General features: G+C 40.9%; 3 protein-coding genes across 3 annotated transcripts in view; 1 reads left to right on the top strand and 2 right to left on the bottom strand.

The window, feature by feature from the left end:
* IFTAP (intraflagellar transport associated protein) overlaps positions 1-2,984 on the bottom strand; it is a 39,161-nt gene extending 36,177 nt beyond the window's left edge. Inside the window, 1 exon segment of the mRNA XM_066551981.1 lies at positions 2,866-2,984. The gene's annotated coding sequence lies outside the window, so the exon portion shown is untranslated.
* A 100-nt stretch (positions 2,985-3,084) lies between these two features.
* On the top strand, positions 3,085-4,919 carry RAG2 (recombination activating 2). The gene is made up of 2 exons (XM_066551980.1): positions 3,085-3,117; positions 3,305-4,919. The coding sequence occupies exon 2, from the start codon at positions 3,312-3,314 to the stop codon at positions 4,917-4,919; it is 1,608 nt and encodes a 535-aa protein (XP_066408077.1). The 5' UTR covers positions 3,085-3,117; positions 3,305-3,311.
* An 8,115-nt stretch (positions 4,920-13,034) lies between these two features.
* RAG1 (recombination activating 1) lies at positions 13,035-16,157 on the bottom strand. The gene has a single exon (XM_066552624.1). The coding sequence runs from the start codon at positions 16,155-16,157 to the stop codon at positions 13,035-13,037; it is 3,123 nt and encodes a 1,040-aa protein (XP_066408721.1).
* Positions 16,158-21,026: the final 4,869 nt, after the last annotated feature.

Here is a 21,026-nt window from a genome sequence, read left to right as displayed (position 1 = left end):
CCATAGTAAGCATGTTTCAAACTACATTAGCTACTGTTTTTAAAAAACACCTTCTGTCTTCATCTGATCCTTCTATAAATGTATTTCCCAATGCATCCATCAAAATCTGAATTCCTTATGATCTCTTCTTGCCATATAAACAACTCTTATCTGAAAAACCTGCTCAAAATACTGTTTGATTTTCAAATAAACAGGGAGAATATTAGTTTTTCTCTTTCTGTTCACTTAGTTTCTAGCTCAGGTGTCTACTGCTTCCCAAACAGGGGGCTTATAAAAGTAATGCTGAGATTCTCATTTATTTGTATAATCCTTACAGCTTAACCTTCTATAAAAACACCAAATATGATGAAGCATGACTCAAGTCATCATAACTGGCAATTGTTTATGTGACTCCCCCTTCTTTCTTATTTGTCTTTACTCCTTGTAGTGTCTCTCTCCCAGTATCCTGTGTTGCACCACAACAAAGGCATTTGTCTGTTTATCTCTGCACCAGCTGTAATGCTAATCCAACTTCAGTTTTGAGCATAAAGCCACAAAAAAGCACTTTAAACTCTTTGTTTATAAGGTTAGATCCTTTGGGTTCCCCAAAGCTGTTCAGGGTTAGATGAGCCATGGCCCAAAAGAATCAGTGGTATTGGAAGGTTACAGTTGGAGGTCAGCATAGCCAGAGAGCAACCACACTGTATTGACACACTGTAATTAGCAGGAAAATACATGGAAAGCCAAAGCAATTCCAGGCAGTGTCTAAGAGCTACTTCTGTCCAAAAATCTCAGATAAACATTCCTTCCATTACATACTGAACTGTTTGCTTATGTAAAGTTCAAGAAATATTAAGAGACAATAAGGAAACGTGTTTAAGTGTTCTTAACCAGTATGTTCTGTATGTCTATCAATTAAATAATTTTCACTGATCTTTTCTCCACTCTGTATCTGCAGACTCTTCAGATAGAGAACTCTTCAGAAGTGAGTACTGCTCAATATCTGGGAAATAGTTTGTGACATTGTGGACACTAACAATTGCCCTATATGGAGATTCTTTAAGTATATGTAAAAATGAAATATGCGTACCAATATGTCAATTAAATTGTTGACCACTTTTAATACTCTCGTTAGACTTCAAATATAAACCAGCAGTCAAATGTAGAACAGGAGAGGTAGAAGATAAAGAAGTCTAATTTTCTCATATAGAACAGAAGTTTTCTTATGGCATCTTCAGTATGGAAGACATTTTACTTTTCTAAAGATCCTGTAAAACCAAAGAAGCTTAGTAACCAGACAGTATGGAAGAAGAGACAAATGACATCTAATCAAGTAAACCTAGCTTAGTGCAAGCTCCTGTGATGATGCCATTTTTGAATGCTTGTAAGAAACAAGCTGCAGATTCCTGTTTAGCATATCACCTGAAGGTAAATAAATTCATAAGTCTTTCTTCATGCATAATAAGGACACAACCTGCTGTGTATACCGACATGCTCAGAAAAGGGTTCACTAATTTAATTAACTTATAACCGAACTTCACCCACAGTGCAGTACTTCTGAAAAGAAATCTAAATGTAGAAAAAACTAGCACCTTCAGGGAAGAGGCATTAGGCTATATAGTGAACAGAACTCGACCATGATCTCTGGCTGATTCTACAAGGTAAGACAGCCATTCCATTGATTGTTTTTCAAACAGACTCAGTAATGGCTATGCCTACCCTGTCTGTGTGCTCTGGCCTGAAAACATCTCACCTTTGAAAAACATTCCATGGCAGATCCCTATTTTAGCACAGCAGTTCCCATACCAGGGAATGCAGGCAGGCAGTGCAGCAATATGGTACAACATGGCAACTGATGCAGTGCCATCAGTTCCCGTGTTTTTACAGCAACTCTTCTTCTACACAACGTTGTTCAGATCCCCCCAGGTTTTGATGTCACATAACTAGAAGATACCAATCCTTCCTTAAAAAAGAAACCCTATGTGTCTTGTTTTTGTTGTCACAGAAAAATGAAAAGCAGCAAGAAAAATGCAAATCCTAAAACTTTTTAAAAAAAGAGGAATTACATTTTTAAATGTAAGATTTAGTGGGGTTTTTTTCTAATATTTTGTTCACATATTTAAATTCTGGGGATTTGGCAAAGGCTGGGACAGAGAACTTGAACATTTACTAAAAAGCATCACTCTGCTGCCACCAAAGGACACTGCCAATGAATCAGACAGTTATTTCCCTCCCTGGTGTCTGTGCTCTCCAAAGCTCTTTCACAGTCAATATCCAGGCTGATTACATAAACTCCTTTCAGTCTTCAAACAAACAGGTTTATGAGAGCAAGAGACACCCCTCGAAACCTACTCATGAAAGCCTGAGAAAAGCGCACAGATGAAAGGCAGAGGATTCGCGCCCCCCGAAGCCCCAGCGGTACTCGCAAGACCGAGATCCCGACGGGGCTGTTCAGCACAATCTGAGATTCACCTCGGGCCCTGCCGCCCCAGCCAGCCCTGCATGGCTGAAGAGACAGCGGGCACCTCCCCGTTCTAAATGCAATCAACAAATCCTGACGTTTTCCTCGTAAACAAAACGTGCAATCTCAAGTTTCCGTGCACGCCGCTCCTCCAGCCCGCTGGCTGCGGGGCCCTGGGGCAGGCTCCCGGCCCAGAGCCTCCTGCCGCCCCGGGCGAGCCCGAGCCCCGCCGGACGAGGCTCCCGCACTCGGCGGCCCGGGGCTGCGGCAGCCGGGCGGCTCCAGCCCGGCATCCCCCGGCCGCCTCGGGGCGACAAACGGGCAGGAAATCCCGGCTTGCGGCATCTCCGGCGCCGCTCCCTCCGCCCCGGGCGCGCCGGGGCCGAGCCCTGCCGGCAGCAGACCGGCCCCGCGGCCGCACTCACCGCCGCCGGCTCGCTGAGCCCGCCGGTCCCGATTCCCCGCGGCCGGGACAAGGAAGCGGCGGCCGGGCCGGGCCGGGCCGGGCACCGAGCGGGAACTACCGGCCCCAGCAGCCCGCGGGCCCGCGTTCCTGTGGGAGCGGCTGCGCCCGCCCCGGGAAGCCGCCCCAGCGCAGCCTCCGGCCGCGGCTTGCGCGGGCTCCGAGTGCGGACAGTCTGTGTTGGGCACAAAATCCCCAAAATACCGCGGAAATGGTGCGCACCTCGTGCTTAACTCATGTCTTGACACGCAGAAAAGTGTGTCTGTGTGGGTTTCAGAAGTGAGCTGCAGCGCAACTTCCATAGGATTTATTCAAGTTGTGTTAAATAATTGTGATAGGATCTAATCACAATAACTGTGACAGGATCTAATTGATCTGTTTTGGATTTTTTATTTTCTCAGCCACGATATGGCCCAGTCAACGGACAGAATGTCCCTGCAGATGGTATCCACCGTCAGTAACTCATCCTTGCTTCAGCCGGGCTTCTCGCTCCTGAATTTTGATGGGCATGTTTTCTTTTTTGGTCAAAAAGGATGGCCAAAGAGATCCTGCCCCACTGGTGTTTTCCTTCTCGATATAAAGCAGAATGAGCTCAAAATGAAACCTGTCTTCTTCTCCAAAGACTCGTGTTACCTTCCCCCTCTCCGCTACCCTGCTCTTTGCACGCTCAGAAGCAATTCAAAGGCTGATGAGTACCAGTACATCATCCATGGTGGTAAAACACCTAACAATGACCTTTCTGATAAGATTTACTTTATAAGTTTGGTAAGCAAAACTAGCAAGAAAATGACATTCCAATGCATTGAGAAGGACCTGGGTGGAGACGTGCCTGAAGCTAGATATGGGCATACAATTAACGTAGTTCACAGCCGGGGAAAAAGCATGAGTGTTCTGTTTGGAGGGAGGTCATATACTCCCCTTGCACAGAGAACCACTGAAACATGGAACAGTGTAGTCGACTGTTTGCCATCTGTGTTTCTCATTGATTTTGAGTTTGGATGCTGTACATCATACATGCTTCCAGAGCTTCAAGATGGACTTTCTTTCCACGTTTCAATTGCCAAAGATGATACAATCTACATCTTGGGAGGCCACTCACTTCAAAATAACACCAGGTCCCCCAACTTGTACAAGCTAAAAATTGATCTGCCCCTGGGCAGCCCGGCTGTGACCTGCACCATCCTGCCAGGGGGGATATCAGTGTCAAGTGCTATAGTGACCCAGATCAGTGACACTGAATTTGTCCTTGTTGGCGGCTACCTCTCAGACAACCAGAAACGGCTGGTATGTAACACCATAGTTTTGGAGGATAATAAGATAGAGATTGTTGAAAGTGTGGGCCCAGAGTGGACACCAGATATTAAACACTGCAGAATGTGGTTTGGCTGTGATATGGGTAAAGGGTCTGTTTTGCTGGGCATTCCAGGGGCCAACAAACAAATAATCCCAGATGCAAACTACTTCTACATTTTGAGATGCAAAGGAGCAGAAGAGGACAAGGAAGAAGAAGTGATAACACAAACTTGCAGTCAGACATCAAGTGAAGACCCTGGAGACTCCACTCCATTTGAAGATTCGGAGGAGTTTTGTTTTAGTGCTGAAGCCAATAGCTTTGATGCTGACGATGCTGATACTTACAATGAAGAAGATGAAGAAGATGAGTCAGAAACAGGCTACTGGATCACCTGCTGTGCCGGCTGCAATATTGACATCAACACCTGGGTCCCTTTCTATTCGACAGAACTCAACAAGCCTGCAATGATCCTGTGCTCCAGTGGGGCTGGCCACTGGGTCCACGCACAGTGTATGGATCTCTCAGAGGCCATGCTTCTACGTCTCTCAGAGGCAAATGTCAAGTATTTCTGCAACAAGCACATTGACCTTAATAAAGGGCTACAAACTCCCCAAAAGGTGGCGTGCCTGAAAAAGCCACCCATGAAACCATTGCGCAAAAAGAAAACCATGAAGTTATCAACATCAGCGAAAAAGTCCTTTCTTCGGAGACTCTTTGAATAGATTTACACTGCTGATTTGTATTCACCTGGGAGGAGATGAAATCACAGGCAAAGGCAACAATGGTTGAAGCAATGTGGGTTATTGGAGCTTGAAGAGATCTTCTTATTTCAGTTATCTCAATGTTTTTGTTACATTTCAAAGCACATGAAATTTTTCTGTCTCTTACGTGTATTTTTGTAAAACCCAGACAGGGACCCCATCTTGGAGAGCACTGTGCAAACACACAGCCAAATACTGGTAAACTGTGTGCTGAATTTTATGCTATAACTGAATTTTATGCTATTACTTACTCCCCAGTAAGTTTAATGGAATTGCTGGTGGGGTAAGACATTGTCCCATGTAGTCAGTGCTGTTACCATCTGTCCCTTAAGAACATTTTATTGCCCATTTAAATTTTTTATCTTAGTCAGTAGTTCTAGAAATATTTGACCTAATTTATAGCTGCATTACTCTAGTTTTATGTTGGTGTAATGAAATAAAATGAGACTAATTATTCTGGTTTTAAACAAAAGTAGTGGTTTTAAGTCCCTTGTGTCAGAAATAATGAAATATTCAGATACTGAGGGTCAGTTTTCTTCAGGGACTTCCATTATGGAAAGCTTACATATGGAGCATTTAATTCTGGATAATTAATTTTTTATTTTGAGAGTTATGGAATGATTATATGTCAGTTTTGGCTACAGTTGAGGAATATCATCCCACAGTAAAAATTAAATTGCTTTTTTTGTGTGTTCATCAACTGCTCTTTATGTTTGTATTTTTTAAAATTTAGTAAGATAATAAAGTTTATAATGAAAATTACTGCAGTTTTTTTCATGTATTCATGGGTAAATAAAATACTGTAAATCCTATAGTTTACAAAAGGACAGCACATATGCCTGGGAGGTCCATATGAGGCCTGATGAGGAATCTAGCTTGACAGCCACCCCATGCTGTGAGCTCCCATTGACTTCAGAAGAAATTCCTTCTGATGAACAGGACTTTTATCCAGGACTCCAGGTCCTTCACTGCCCATTTCTTTCTCTGCTTTCCCAGGGTGACTGTGTAGAGTGTGAAAGCTTAGAAGTGCAAACTGTAGCTCAGAGGGATTCATTGAGCCAGTGGAGCATTGTGAGGGTAGAAACAAATGCAGTTGGCTTCTCAAAACATGAGGAGAAGATTGGATTCAGATTGGAAAGGACAGTGTCAAGGTTGAATAGCCCAAGAGTTTACTAAGATTTTTGTGGATTCTTTTATTGGCTGTTTGTGAAGCCTCATCATTCTTGACGTTATTTTTTATTTTTGTTTCTGCTCTAAACAGCTTTTCAGAAAATCAATACCAGCAGCTCAACATTTGTGAGCCAACAATATTAGCTCAGTATTCACAGTCCAACTCTCATGCTGGATCCCTGAATAAAAAAGAAAAACAGCAGCAGCTGTCAGCTATTTGATCACTATGTGCAGACCCTGAGCAGCCACTCCTTTACAAAGCAGTGTGTGGAGCACAGAATTCCTGTCAACACAGACGTGTCTGCACAGTACTCCCCTTAAAACCTTACTACCCCAAGTGAACAGCAAAGAAGAGTAAAGGGCAACTGTACAAAGTTTTCTTTTACAAAGTTTTCATGTGCTGAGGGAGCTTAAAGTTTGGATTGAGCTTCTAAAGGGGAAGTATATAACCCTGACTGCCCTCTCCACAGTCTGTATATGGGTATAAATTCATAGATTTCAATGCCAGCTTCCCATTTCCTTTGTTATGTTACTTTATGTAAGCTCAGAGTATGTAGTGCTATATGTTTTTCCAAAGAGTAAGTTAATATCATGCAAAGTCCCTTCAAACTGATGAAATTAAATAGTCAATGTCCCCTTCTGAAGGTTAGTCATAGGTCTTAGAGAGATGAATTGTCATTAAAATGTATCTTCATCATGCACTTATTTACATCAACCAAAAAAATCCACACCTACATTAAAGCCACATCATCTCAACACCAACAAAAAGGGACAGTATACTCACACAAAAAAACTCCCCCCTTGCCACTTTGCCATTTTGCAACAACAAAGGGATCCCCACAATTACTGGGCTGCCCATTATTATTGAATTCCCTGGCAATACCCAGTCTGAGTTTTTGCCTGTTACCTCTCTCAGTTACTGTCATTACCTCGAGTTCCTTCGACAGCACACTGTATGACAAATTTGTCTGCTAGTGCAGACAAATAAAAAAATGGAAATATTTTGTGATGGGAAAGCTCAACACTGGCCTAGCAGAAGTGACATGTGGCCTGAGATAAAACCTTGTGGCTCAGGCACTGGTGATGTGGTTGCAGCATGCTGGGAGCAACTCTGAATTTCCAGAACTGACTCCTGCAGCTGCAGTAACTCCCTGAATCCCTGGGAGCACAAGCACACACTGTGGTTCATTCCAGTTCTTACCTGAGCTGTTGTTCTTAACTTAACACTCAATTCACAGTCAGACTTTATGTTATACCTCACTGGGCCCATAACATAAGTGTACCGTGTATTTGAGCTGGTTTTTTTTTAATGTATGGTTTATTTGAGTAGGAGGGGAAAATTGCTTGGTTAAAGCATGTCCCAGCTTCACAGTGAAAGGCTGTACCAGCAGCATGAAATCACATCTCAGAGACTGTAGCTACTGCAGGAGAAAGAAGTTGTAAGTAAAACAGAAAATATTTGAAAGCACTTGAACATAAAGAGATATACAAACTTCAGCCTGTGAAGAAGACACTTGATATAGCACTCGAGACTGCAGAAAGCACCTAATTTCCTGAGTCAGGTACTCCAAAAGCATTCATTGTCTTCAAAACCAGCTAATCAATACAAGATGTTTCTTGCTCAGGCAGGTTAGAATTAACAGATAAGATGAAGTAGATTTAAATGCAGAAGTAAATCTCTATTGTATCTGCATCCAATTGACCTGTGTGTTTTGTAACCACAGTAAGCAGCATCATGGTTCCCAGACACATTTTAGTAACACTGTATTGCTATTATCAGCTTCTATGAGAAGAATATATGGATTTTACTGCTATTGAAAGGTGCTTGGACCTTGAAGTACCTGATTAGTTTACAGGAAAAGCACAGCACAAACTTTACTGGTAGCACTAAAGCATGTGTTGTCATTCAGAGTGACTCATTGCACCAATGGACCTTTGAAAGGAGTGGAAATAATGCAAGTGGGAGCCAAAAGCAGAAGGAAAATATTGAATTCAGATTGAAAAGAAATTTGTTATTTACTGCTGGACCCTATGTAATAAAGACAGAAGGACTGGCTTACTTCTTTTTCATGATTAGTGGCTTCAGTTCCCTCTGTATTTTATTTCCTACCCTGTTCTGTTTCAAACATGACTAACTTTTGTGAAAGGCTTGAGCCTTTGAAAATCAAACTCCTATTTGTTGTCTCTACATCGAAAACTGTGGCACTGTGGAGCACATTTTTACTTTGGAAAAAAGGCAAGAGAAAAACCTTATAAACTCTGCAGTTTCTCAGTACATAAACATGTACAGGAAGAACTGGGCTCTGGCCATTCCACAGATGTGCAGGACACCTTTGTAGAGATGGTGGTTACTTGTCCACTTGCTCAGAATGCCCATCTCCAGAGGAGGAGTATTAAAAATGCACCTCTTGACCTCTCTCCTGATGCTGCTAGAAAAGCTGCTAATTAAATCCTCTCTAATGTTTATATAATGGAAAATATTAAGCTTGATGAAAAAGCTACAAAAGCTCCTTAAATACTTAAGGAAATGCTTAGTAGCTGCAGCTGGCCAGATGCTTGACCATCACACCATATTCAGTCCCCTAAAGCAGCACTCTGAAGAGGTGTGACAGGCCTCATTATTCTTCATCTTATCTCCATGGGAGTACATGGAAAGTAAAATTCAGTCAGTTATTACAGATTTAGGAGTTAAGGAGTTACATCATCCTCATTTACCAGAAAACTGTCTGAGGCTTAGGTTTTTGCTTTATATGGGCTCTTATTTTTCTATCCAACAATTTTTTTACTTGAGGCCAGATGGAAAAGCTAAGTTGGTGATATAAAGTCCAGATATTAGATCTCTGGTTGTCTGATTACACAGGAAATCAGCTGAATTTGCTCATCATTGGTTCCATTCAAACCAGTTGGTTCACGTAAGTCTCTTAACCTGTAGATATCATTGTAAGGAAGAAAGAAAGATTTTTCTGAAGTAGAATAAAGCTAAGCCACAAATAGTGGTAGATTGGAACTAATCTTTACAGCTTAACCTCTAATGAGGAGCCAAACTTTGATGCAAAAGATACTAATGTATTAGCATGATGATAAAAGTGCAAGGCTGATTTTACATAAAATCTGTGATGGTATTTGTAAATTAACCAAAAGACATTTACAGACTAAATAAAACTGGTTTTATATCAGTTTATTTATATCAGTTTATTTAACTGTCAAAAAGTTGCCTGTGAGGAGGGGTGCTGAAAGGACTGCTGAGATTCACAGAGTAATCTTCATTTGTGTTAAATTAGTGACTTCCAGAAGAGGGCTGGAATTACAGCTGCCTCTGGGTACTAGAACACCCTAACTGTGAAAAACATCCACAATTTAAATGAAAACTAAGACTGCCACTAGGAAATTATGTGCATCATTGAAAAACTGTAAGAAATAAAATGTCATAAACCTAAATATTTATAAGGCTTTTATTTTAAGGTGGTTTAATGAAATAAGAAACTGTAATAAGTAAGAAAAAGTAAAATTATGAAGCCATGCAGTGAAACAAAGCAAATAACTCAGTGTAGTCAGAAATTAAGATCCTGTAAATATCTAAAGTTTGTTTCTGAGCTACCTGATTAAAAATCAAAGCTAATTTGTGTAAAGACAATATAATTATTCCTGTGAGGAAGAAAAACATGTGGTAGCAGAATCATGGCTTCTAACATAGTTCATATCATTTATAACATGGCAGTTCACAATACCAAACCCTGGAAGAAAACAAAACCAAACAAAACCAAGCGAAACAAGTTACATAATGTGACTGTATGAAAACTATGGTCAATACAATTTCAGAACAAGGTGGTAATTATTTACTGTAATTAAAGGATTTGTACCAGTAAAAAACAGAATGTGAAGGTTTGAAAGAGTACCATGAATAGAAGTCTCTCCATATTTCTAAAGCCTCTTCAAAGTCAGAAGGCTTGACAGCAGGCTGCATAACCAAATGCTGCACCTGCCTGCAGGCAGGATTTGTTGGCCTTCCAGTGCATGGCTGGGTGCATGCAGCATCATTATTTCAGCTCTGTTTACAAAATCTTCACTTGCAGCTACCTACCCTTCAGTGTTTGTTCTAATGAGCTCAAAATTCTCAACTGATTTACAGAAAGATGTCAACCATGGGGAAGTAGAAGATTAAACTAGATTCGAGTCTGAAAAAACAGAAAAGGGGGAAAAATAGTAGTACTTCTCTGTATCAGTTATCCTGCCCAGAGCTGGTAGAGTGTGAAATGTGACTTTATAGCTTAAAATATCTCACAAAAGAGTATTGCCATATGGCACTGCATTCCTCTGTCCCCACTCACATTTTGTTCACTTTGATGAGTTACCCCAGGATGTAAGGCTTGTCTTAAGAAACCATGTGTGCAAGGATCAAACTTACTCAGCCCTTTCACAGACAGTGAGACCAATCACTTGCTGTTGTATCAGCAGCCTGTTAAATTGAATTTGGAATTTGACCATGTTTCAGTTAGAGTCACTGAAATAAAATGTGCAAAATTAACAAAGTCTGGTCCCTCATTCCATGCCACAAATGCATATCAATAGCAATGCATTACCATGGGTGACTTTGCATTACTTGAAATCCACTCCTGTGCAAAAGGCAATGAAAACTGTATATACCACTTAAGTGGAATGAAGATCACCATGAGATGAGTCAAGATTGTTAAACCAACCCCTAATTCATTCAAGCAAACTCAAGGATACAAAACAAGGTAAAACAGCTGTCCCAAATATACATACAGAGAAAAAAGAAGCGTGTGCAACTATTTGTATAATGAAATATATGCTACCAAATATGAAAACTATATCTGCAAAACTATAACTGCTAGAGAATGTTCTTTATACCAGCTATTTATACTCCCTCGGAAACAGGTCTATTTGTGGTCTGCATTTATTAGTAAAGAGTTGTAGTTATGCAAAACTATTTTTATAGTTATATATATAGCTATATAGGAAATACTTGTTTTCAAAGAAATTTTTAAAAAATTAATCTAGAAATGAACACTCAGGAAATACAGATATACATGATACATCATACAGAAAATTCTGTAGCCCTCATGACTGCTTAGAAAAAAGACACTTTCCAACTGCAGATTTTGGCATTGTGTTAAACTATGTTTAAAGAAATCGTGTTAAACTAAAATCCGAAATTTGACTATTTTTAAAATAGTGATTTAATTAGTTGAAACTAAAAGAAAGTCATAATTAGAATAACATTAATATTTGTACTAATAACTGGCTCTTAATTTTTTAATTTTTTAATTTTTTTATTTTTTAATTTTTTTAAATTAATTTTTTAATTGTCCATGAATTGTAAATGCCAGACCCTTAAAGATAAAGTAAACAACATGAACAAGACGCTACAAAACAAACTTCAGACCATTAATTCTTTTAAATTCATTGTTCACTTACACTCAGAAACCAACTTCTGCCACATCAAAATGAAAAAAAAAAGTGAATTCTTTTAGATCTGTGCTTTGATTGTTTCCGCATTTAATCTTGTTTCAGAAACATTACTGCAAACACAGTAACACCCCAGCCACAGATGCAGATCTGAAAGGCTGGATGATTTGGAGGCATTTCAGGTACTTGAGTATGTTTCATGAATATGTCAGTGAATTAAAGTCATAATTTTATGAATTATGAATATACTAAATATCACTTCAGAAAGACAAATACCAACTAAACACTGCTGTAATAGTGAAAAATATGGCATGCAGAAGTTTCAAGAGAGTTCATTGCTTTTTAACTAGTCATGTAAGCAACTATCTTTGAGGTTAATAAATATTATCCCTCTTTTACAGATTTGGAAAATGAGGCCGTGAGAAAAAGTTTGGTATCAGATGCATCTGGAGTACAGCAGCAGCAGTCAGGGAAATACCCTGCTGGCATGTGTCTGATCAAGGTAATAACCATCTCCTGAGAAATGGGACTGCTGTGACTAAAGTCACTTGGTGAAACTGTGCACCTCCTGGTATTAATGAGGATTTACTGGTGACTTCCGTGGGGCCAGGAATCCATTCAATAAAACTGTACAAATGCAAATTGTACTATATACTGAAGTTACCATAGAAGTCTAAAATGCTCATGAAGCAACAAGCAACACAGCAGAGCTTGAATGTACTTTATATAATGAGATAACCACAAGGTACTGTAAATCCTGATTTAGGAGCACAAGTTTGCCTTTCAGAGTAAACAGGCTATGATAAAAATATCTTCTAAAAACTTCAGCTACCTTTCTTATATCTTCATATAGTAAATTATCATGATGATACCATCATCTGCTCCTAAGCAGTACTACAATATATATGTTAAATAATAATATTTCTAGAGTATGTGACATCAAAGTTTGCATCTTTAGTATTTTCTACAAAAATAACTGAACTTTATCCAAAGCAATTATCCAACTGCCTCACTGATGAATCTTTACTTACAAAACCCAAAGAACCATCACGAAAATGATCAAGCCCTCTTAAAAAGCAAATAGCAAAATATTCAATGAAATGCAAACAAAAAATCAGCAATGCTCCTTTGCAGCAACTGTCACAACTCTCCACAATCTTATTCCCTCCCAGCTAAAACTTGCTATAAAACCTTGTTTACTATGATTTTATCCCTTAGAAACAATATGACTAGAACAAAATAAAGACCCCTCTTTGTGATTTTTTTCTGCTTTCATCTCATGTAACAACTGGTAAATGCACCAGTGCATTGCCTCTTGGAGATGCCCAACACACATGGTGTTTATTAAATGAACTCCTCTCAGCACCTTAAGAGGGATGGTAAATTTCAGACTTCTCTGTACCTCTGCAGGTTCAAAGAAGAATCTGATTCCTTGCAGGGAGACACCATCACAAGCCCAACACCAAAGGTGCTGTACATTTAGAGTTCTGCTGAATCATTGTTTTCTAAGACCTCCAGTGGCAAGGAGTCACCTAAACTACCCCCTGAATCAATGGTGAAGTTCTGGCTTTTTAATGTTTTATGAGCATTCATGAACTTCTGGAGGTACTTGGAGGTATATAGCCAGTGGTGCTTCAAGACATCCTCCATCTCATAGACCTTGGACTGCCTGGCATTCATTTTTCGGAACCTCCTAAACAGCTTGTTTCCAGACTCATTTCCTTCGCTTGCCCAGGCCCCAATGGACCCATCTCTTTCAATGATTTCAGGAACATGAGCAAGCGTTTTGTGGAAATAATTTGTAATCTTGCCCTCATATCTGTACTTGAACTTTGTAGATAAGAGCTCTGCAAAACGCTGTGAATTGAAGCTATACTGGCACAGCAGTTCTGGGCACTCCTTGGCAGGGCATGAGGATCGCCACACTGGCTTCATCTTCAGATAAAGGTCCATTAGTTCTTTTAGGGCTTCATGCCTTTCCTCACACTTAATTAATTCACATACTGCCTCTACAGTCTCTTTGGACATCAGCTTTCTAGCAAAATTTCCACTCATCTTCAGCATAGGCTTCAAGTTCATCTTCTTCCTGAGGTGTTTGTCAAGAGTTAACTGCCACCTCTTCCTCTCCTCTTTAGACACATCAGGATTCTTGTAAAGTTCACCAATCTCCATCTGGAAGATCCTGTAGAATTCTGTTGCATTGCCAATGTCGCAGTGCAGTGCATCTATGGAGGGAACAGTCTCAATAAAAGGTTTGGCTGAAACACCCTTCACTCTGTCACGGAGCTCATCAACAGACTCGTGATATGGGTTGGACCTCCATATTTCATATCGCTCCAGATTTTCAGCATGGCTCCTGGTTATGGAGTGGAAGACCAGATTCTGGGATGCCTCCAGGCGGGTTGCATCACACAGGGTACAAATATAAGTGGAACCTGAGGCCTCCAGCCCTTCCACTTCCCTCAAGAGTTTCTCATCATATCCTGTACCCCTAAAGATGAATTTAAATGTTCTCAGGATGCCTCCCATTTCAAGCAGCAGTTCACTGTTTTTCATAGCCTCTCTTTCTGCTATGAGGGGGCTCAGGATTGCTGTCAGAGTTTCATGATCTGATTCATCAGCCAGCATAAGGCACAAGGGCTTACAGCACAACTCTGAATTGGGCTTTACTTCCTCAAAGATCCTCTTGCTTTCATTCCCATGTGCTATAGAAATGTTCATGACTGTGAAGGAAAAGCGAACAGCCTTCTCTGGGACAGCAGGCCCACTTCCGTGCTTCTCACTGACATCTCCCATTCCATCACAGGACTCTTTTACTACCACAGTGAAGGGGCCATTCAAATAGTCATCCAGGTTTTTTGCTTTCATGCCTTCGAAGATCTCCTCCTCCATGTCCTTTAAGGCACAAACCAAGGCGGCATCGTATCGGAATCTCTTTGCAATTGTGTCTACTGGGTAATCATCAATTGAGAGTGGCAGTCCTGATAATCCATCTATAATTCCCACTTCTGTGTTAGTGGATACATTTTTCAGGGGAGGTTTCCACTCAAAGGGGTGATAACCTGGTAGGAGGGCTTTCTCAGCAGTGCGAAGAGCATGCAAAGGCTGGAAGATCTGCCTCCCAGTGACAGCTTTTACTGTTCTATACATTTTATGATACTGACTACAGCTGAGAAACGTGTTGATTCGGATGGCCAGACAGACAGCAGGATGAAGTCCAGATCCTCTGCCTTGCATTATAGCCTCCAGTTCATCTGCTTGTTTGTGTTCATTTTTTGCTCTCAGAGCTAGCAGGAACAAAGTCATGCACACCGCCTTTATATCACCGCCCTCTTCTTTCTCAGCAAAAGCCTTGACTTGACGTTTCAGCTCCCTCAGACGATGTTTCTGAGCTCTCCTCGTCAAAGACAGGAGGTGCTGCCTCGGTCGACCACCTTTATTGATATAGCTGTAGAGCTCTCCTTCTTTCATCTCCTTGTGGCCAGAAAGGTGTTGGCCATATTTTCCATGTGAGATCTCTTCATCACATTCCTTTACAGGGCATCTTATACTCAGATTATCAAGGATGTTCAGGAAGGATTTCACTGGGGTTACCAGATCAGTTGGAAAGCAAGGATACCAGCAGGAGGGGCAATAGCTGCCCATAACCCTGATACATTTAAGGATGCAAGTTCTGCAAAACAAGTGCTTGCACGTTGTTTCCACTGGATCTGCCAAAATATGATCACAAATCTGGCAAGAAATGGATTTAATGAAATCTACTGGGTAATCAACTACAAGCAGCTTGATGCTGAGATGTAAATCCTTGCAATTGACAATCTCTTTCATTAAATTTTTGTTGTTTATCTGTGCTTGTTTGAGATGTTGGTTCTTTACACCTCTGTTTAGCTGAGCACGTTCCCCAGTCTTTTTTACACGTTTGCCATGTTGCACACTTGGAGGCTGGCTTTTTCTCTTGACTCCTCGTCTGGTAGTGTGGCAGACATCACAGTTTGGGGAATGGGGTTGCCACTCCATTGTGCTGTTCCTAGGAAAATACACTTCACATAGAGTATTACTGAATTTTCTATGTATAATACTCCAACAGTTGTGACAAAATCGAGTGGGATGGATAGTGTCGACATCCCCTCGCACATCAATCTTGAAAACCTTAGCAATAAGATCTGGCCAAGAGGTTGCTGTTTTTTCTTTCTTTCTCAGAAGCCAAAGAGTTTCATCATCCACTGGCCCATGCACTGGGTAAGTTCTCTTGGAACAATCAGTTTTAAATGAAACCCCACAGATGCGGCAGAGTTGCTTCAGATTGTTGTGATGAACTCTGTTGTCTTGTGTTTTCATGGCATGGGCATCTTCCTCAAGTCCCTGCCTATTGCCCGTTAACTCCATCTTTTCTCCTCTTGGCACTGCTTCATCTTCATGCAGGATGATTTCTTTGTTTGAAGAAACAGCCTCTTCTGCCTGATCTTTGTGTATGTGCTGGCTGTCATCAGAGGCTGTTTTTTGGAATGATCGCAATTTAAAGAGCTTGAATTTCCATTCAGAAAATTTTGTATATGTATGCTGAAGTTCTTCAGGTAGGTCCATTTGTGATGCTACTGACATCTGCAGTCTCACAGAAACCAGATCACCTGAGAAATAGAAATATGTAAGTTAGCTTAATTTCCAAATTAAAAGGCTGTCCACTCATTATATGAGATGAATTCCCAAATTTATTTTGACTTAGATCCTGAGGCATCACATGTCTATTTGCTCACCTGTGCACCTTACATGAAGTAGTAAACATCTAAATCTGCCCCTTCCTTCTTTTGCTTGATGGAGCTTACCTTAAGTAAAGCTATTATAGACAACAGCATTACATTCTGAAAGTTGGTGATTATTTTTAATGTGAAACTGGACTCAACTGATGTCTGAAAGGTAGTATTTTGTGTGCTCATGCTATGTTATCTAAATCAGCAAACCCACTGCTCTCATGTTCCTTTTTATTTCTGAATCTGGTCAGAAGTGTTTCATACACGGCATTCCACATGGGCAGAGCAGCACATACCATTCAATCCCAGCCTAGACTTTATTCAGGCCACAGTTTTGTAGGGTACTTTAGCATGTGCTTAATGAGTAGCTCCATTAAAGCAGGAAGACTGTGTCCTCTGTTGATGCAAAGCACTACAGTTCCCTGAACTCCAAAGGGGATACAGCAATGCATACTGGCTTCAGATTTGATCCTGAGAGAATATTTATACATTGTATATTAGTCATTCATTTAAGTACCTTGCTGAAATCTCTCTGTAAGGGTTGCTGGTACTGGAAATCTGAAAATGTCTGTGTAAATTTGACCCTAATTTTAGCTTTCATAGAGGTGCAACCAAAAGTAATATCAATGTGGTTTCCATGGAAATATGGTGTGTATAAAAATAAATACAAGACTTTCACCTCAAACACAAAAACTTTTTGCTACTGCATCAGACCCAGAAAATAAAATTGTATAGAAACAACAAGAGTGACTAACCTATTTTTCATTACCTGGCTATGAGAAATGCACAAGGTAAACAAACAGTATAGAGAAAATTCAGTTATGTTTTCTGATTTTGGTTTTACTCTCTGCTTGATGTGAGTACTAAAAATGCAGAAGACTGTACCTTAAGACAATGCACTAGAACTAGAAATTACATAGCTGTGATTTCTTTAACTGGTGTTATCATCACTTAGTAATCCACATAAGTTGCTAGAAATCTCAGTTTGGCGTCTTTTCAGAAGGTGTCCTTCAATAGGTAATACATCCAAGTCATGGTTCAAAGTGATGATGCCCAGTGTTTCTGGGATTATTTCATCTATAACCTTTCAATAAAGTCTCATTTCAGTACAGCCCTTCACAGTCTGTTGGGAAAGGACTGCATGCATTAATTAAGTTCCACATCCAGAAAAACAAACTAGTCTTATTATCTCCTTCCCGAAGAGCTGAGTTTTACTTTAAAATCATTCATTAGGCTTGGCAACTAAAGTTTAGGTTTGTTTTCATCCCAGCTTCTCTCCACTCCATCCCACCGAGAGCAAGCTGCCCACACCACTGTCCCCATCTGCCGACATTGCTCTGTCCAGCTGCCTGTACTCCTAAATATCTGTCTGCACTGCAGTCCCCCGCTGCCCATTGCTGATCCAGCCTGGCAAGGAGCGTGCTTGTATTCTGCTGTTCACAGATCTGTGAGGTGCAGCTGTGCACAGATGTATTCAGAGCATTACTACTGTCTCTCTTGTCTGCATCTTGTGACAGACTTGGTGAAATTTATGCTCTGAGCAGTAACCCATTTCCCCTGAATAGTTCTGTGTTCCTACCACCTGCAGAGTAATTTAATACCTAGTTGCCCTCTACTGCCCACAGATCCTTCTCTTCTACATAACGCGCTATGCAATTTTGTGCAATTTCACCATCACCAGCAGCACTTTCAGAATCTCTTAAACCATGAGTAATGCCTCTTCAGGATGACATCAAAGTAATTGTAAAGAAACAGCTAGCACAGCGTATATTTAATGCAAAATATTTAATACTTCCTCTGCTCTTCTGACCCTTTGAGTAAGTGCCACTGCAGTGCCATGCTCATCTCCAAAGCCATGACCTGACTCTTGCTACTAATCACCAGCTCAAATGAATCTGACAGGGTTTACCCATGCTAAAGGAAAGTTCAAGCAGTTTTTTCTTTTCCTCTTTCATTGAACGTGTCCTGGAAGAAATGAGTGACAAAGATGCCCTCTCAGGTTACCAGACCTTCACCTTCTGCAGTGGTTAATTGTTGCCAACAGACTACTCATCAAATGCTTTTGAATTGTCTAGCTCCCAGGCAGTGGAGATTACAGCAGCTCTCTTAGGAGAGCAAGAAATTTTCCCAGTGCTAGGAATATTTCCTGCTACTCAAAAATGTGCCTGTGTTCTGTTATTCTAGTTAGGGGTCATGCTTTTTTCACATTGCCTACCCCACTCAGATTCTTACAGAGGGAACCCCAGGCATGAATCTCCAGCCATGGTTATTTAATCAACTCAAACAGCTGTGTTCAGTATCACCTCTTTTTTCTTGACAAGGGAAAAGTAATCCCTGTTTTCCCCCAGATCACAATATTTCATACATTTCTGAAGACAAGCAAGATTGCAATACTTTTCTTCACACCAAGGAAGACTTTGCCTTATAAAAAGGCTCACCAAAATGAACAGAACAACCTCTGAAGTGAGGAAGCAGGTATAAAATCACTGACCTGCCCATTAAACCAGGACAAGGAACCAACACTGGGATGTCCTGCAAGCATCTGGGATGCTGTCATTAATACTGCTAGCCTACCTTCAGCTTGCTGTCAGTTTGTAGAGCTGCTGCTGTGCCTGCCCAGTTTGTTCCAAATGTCAGACTTGTTTGCTGTCTCTCATGTGCGCTCTCACTCTTTCTGTGTTCCCTCTGCTTTTTAAAGACACTGCAGTGCTGTTTATCTCACTTATCCTTCTCCCTCTGAGTTCCCCGTACAACACTGGTGCTAACCACAGTTTATTTGAACTGAACACAATACAGAACTCTCAAATCCAGGTGGCACCTGGCAATTTATGAGGCTTAACCACAAAATTCATATAAACAAGGTCGTTTTGTGTGAGACTCCTGGGCTCTGAGATAAGTATGCAGACTCTCTCTGAGGAGCACCTGCACTGTTTTTTAACACAAAGTTTGCATTTAGCTTTCTTCTTTATAGTTTCATAACTGGTTTCTTCACTGTTAACTCTCTGAGAGAAGAACCTAGTCCTGGTCACCCTGGTGTTCCACATCAAAGCTATTTCATTGAAGGCCAATGTGTCACTTCCCCAGCCAACCTTCTGCAGTTTGGGTGAATGACAACAGGGATCACAAAATGCCTGTGCTTCTGATACCAGTATTTAATTTTCATGGATATTACCTCTTTATTAATATGTATCTGGGGTCTTGAAGGCCCTAAGCAGGCAGGACAAATCATCAATATAAAAGTTACTTACATACTTATTGATTAACTGGCAGGTATTCCACCAGGTATGGGCCATAGGTGACCACAAACAGTGGCCAGTAGTCTTTTTCCTGAAAGCCCAAGAAGAAAACCTATACTTAGTTTCCACAAACTATCTCAAAAACTGACTCAAAGGGGAAAGATGCTGTCCTATAACAGCACCCTGAAAGGTTTCAGTCTCCACACACAACATTGTGCAAAAAATTTTAATGATTCATCAGGTCCTTTCAAACATGACCGTAAGTTCACACTCCAGAAGTAGGAATTTGCAATAGCAGAAAAACTACATAATCACCCAGGCATCTCCCTTTTTCCAGAGACTTTATGATCCTGTAGGATTCAAATTAATTTCTGATTTGCACATTTTTCCCTGAGAAGGTGGCTGAGGGAGGCCACATTGTGGCTCAGGATCTCCCAGTTAATGCACCTCTTACCTGACAGCATCTGATGTCAGCCAGAAGAAAAATCAGCAAAAGTTGTAATACTTGATATTTGCTATAGCTAAAATAGGTGAGAGGACTCACACTCTTTTATCTACCCTGATCTTACAACACTTTCAGTTCCTAGAATCACAGAAGCCTCTAGGCTGGAAAAGACTCTTAAGATCATCAGGTCTAACCACAAACCTAACACGGCCGAGTCCACCACTAAATCTTTTCCCTAAGTGACACATCTGCATGTGTTTTAAATATCCCCTTGGGATGGTGACTCAACAACTTCTGTTGCCAGCCTGTTTCAGTACTCTTCAACCCTTTTGGTGAAGAACTTTTTCCTAATATGCAATCTAAACCTCTCCTGGTGCAACTTGAGGCCATTTCCTCTTGTCCTATCATTTGTTACTTGGAAAATAGCACAAGCCCACCTTGGTATAAAGTCCTTGAAAGAAAGGCAGTTGGAGAGAGCAATAAGGGCTCCCCTGAGCCTCCTTTTCTGCAGGCTAAACAACCCCAGCTGCATCAGCTGCTCCTTATAAGACATGTTTTCTAGACCCTTCACCAGTCTCATTGCCTCAGCAATGTCTTTCCTGTAGTGAGAGGTCCAAAACTGAACACAGGATTCAAGGGGCAGCCTCACAGTGCCCAGTACAGAGCAAAAATCCCTGTCCTGATCCTGCTGGCCACACTACTGCTGACTCAGGCCAGGATACCATTGGCCTTCTTTGCCACCTGGACACTGCAGGTTCATTTTGAGTTGTCAACCAGCACCTCCAGGTCCTTTTCCAGCCACTCTGACTCAAGCTATTCTTGTTAAATGATGTCTTGAGAAGTGATTCGTCCTGAGTCTTTGTGCCACATGAGAGGCCAACAGCACCTGCAAACCAGTGTAAAGATTCATGCTGAAGCAAGTAATGTATGGAGAAAGGAAACAAAGTGTTTATGGATTATGCAATGCATGGAGAAAGTAAAAGGGTTTAGAGACAAATGTTGATATCCTTACTCAGATTCTGACACACACAAAACCCTAATA

Source organism: Molothrus aeneus, chromosome 6 (assembly GCF_037042795.1).
Source record: "Molothrus aeneus isolate 106 chromosome 6, BPBGC_Maene_1.0, whole genome shotgun sequence".
Taxonomy (NCBI): Eukaryota; Metazoa; Chordata; class Aves; order Passeriformes; family Icteridae; genus Molothrus; species Molothrus aeneus.
The sequence above is the reverse complement of the archived record's forward strand: the minus strand, read 5'-3'. Positions and strand labels throughout refer to the sequence as shown.

What these genes read in the sequence shown, in the direction of transcription:
- RAG2 (XM_066551980.1), top strand. Translation starts at nt 3,312, where the DNA reads ATGGCCCAGTCAACGGACAGAATGTCCCTGCAGATGGTATCCACCGTC.
- RAG1 (XM_066552624.1), bottom strand. Translation starts at nt 16,157, where the DNA reads ATGTCAGTAGCATCACAAATGGACCTACCTGAAGAACTTCAGCATACA.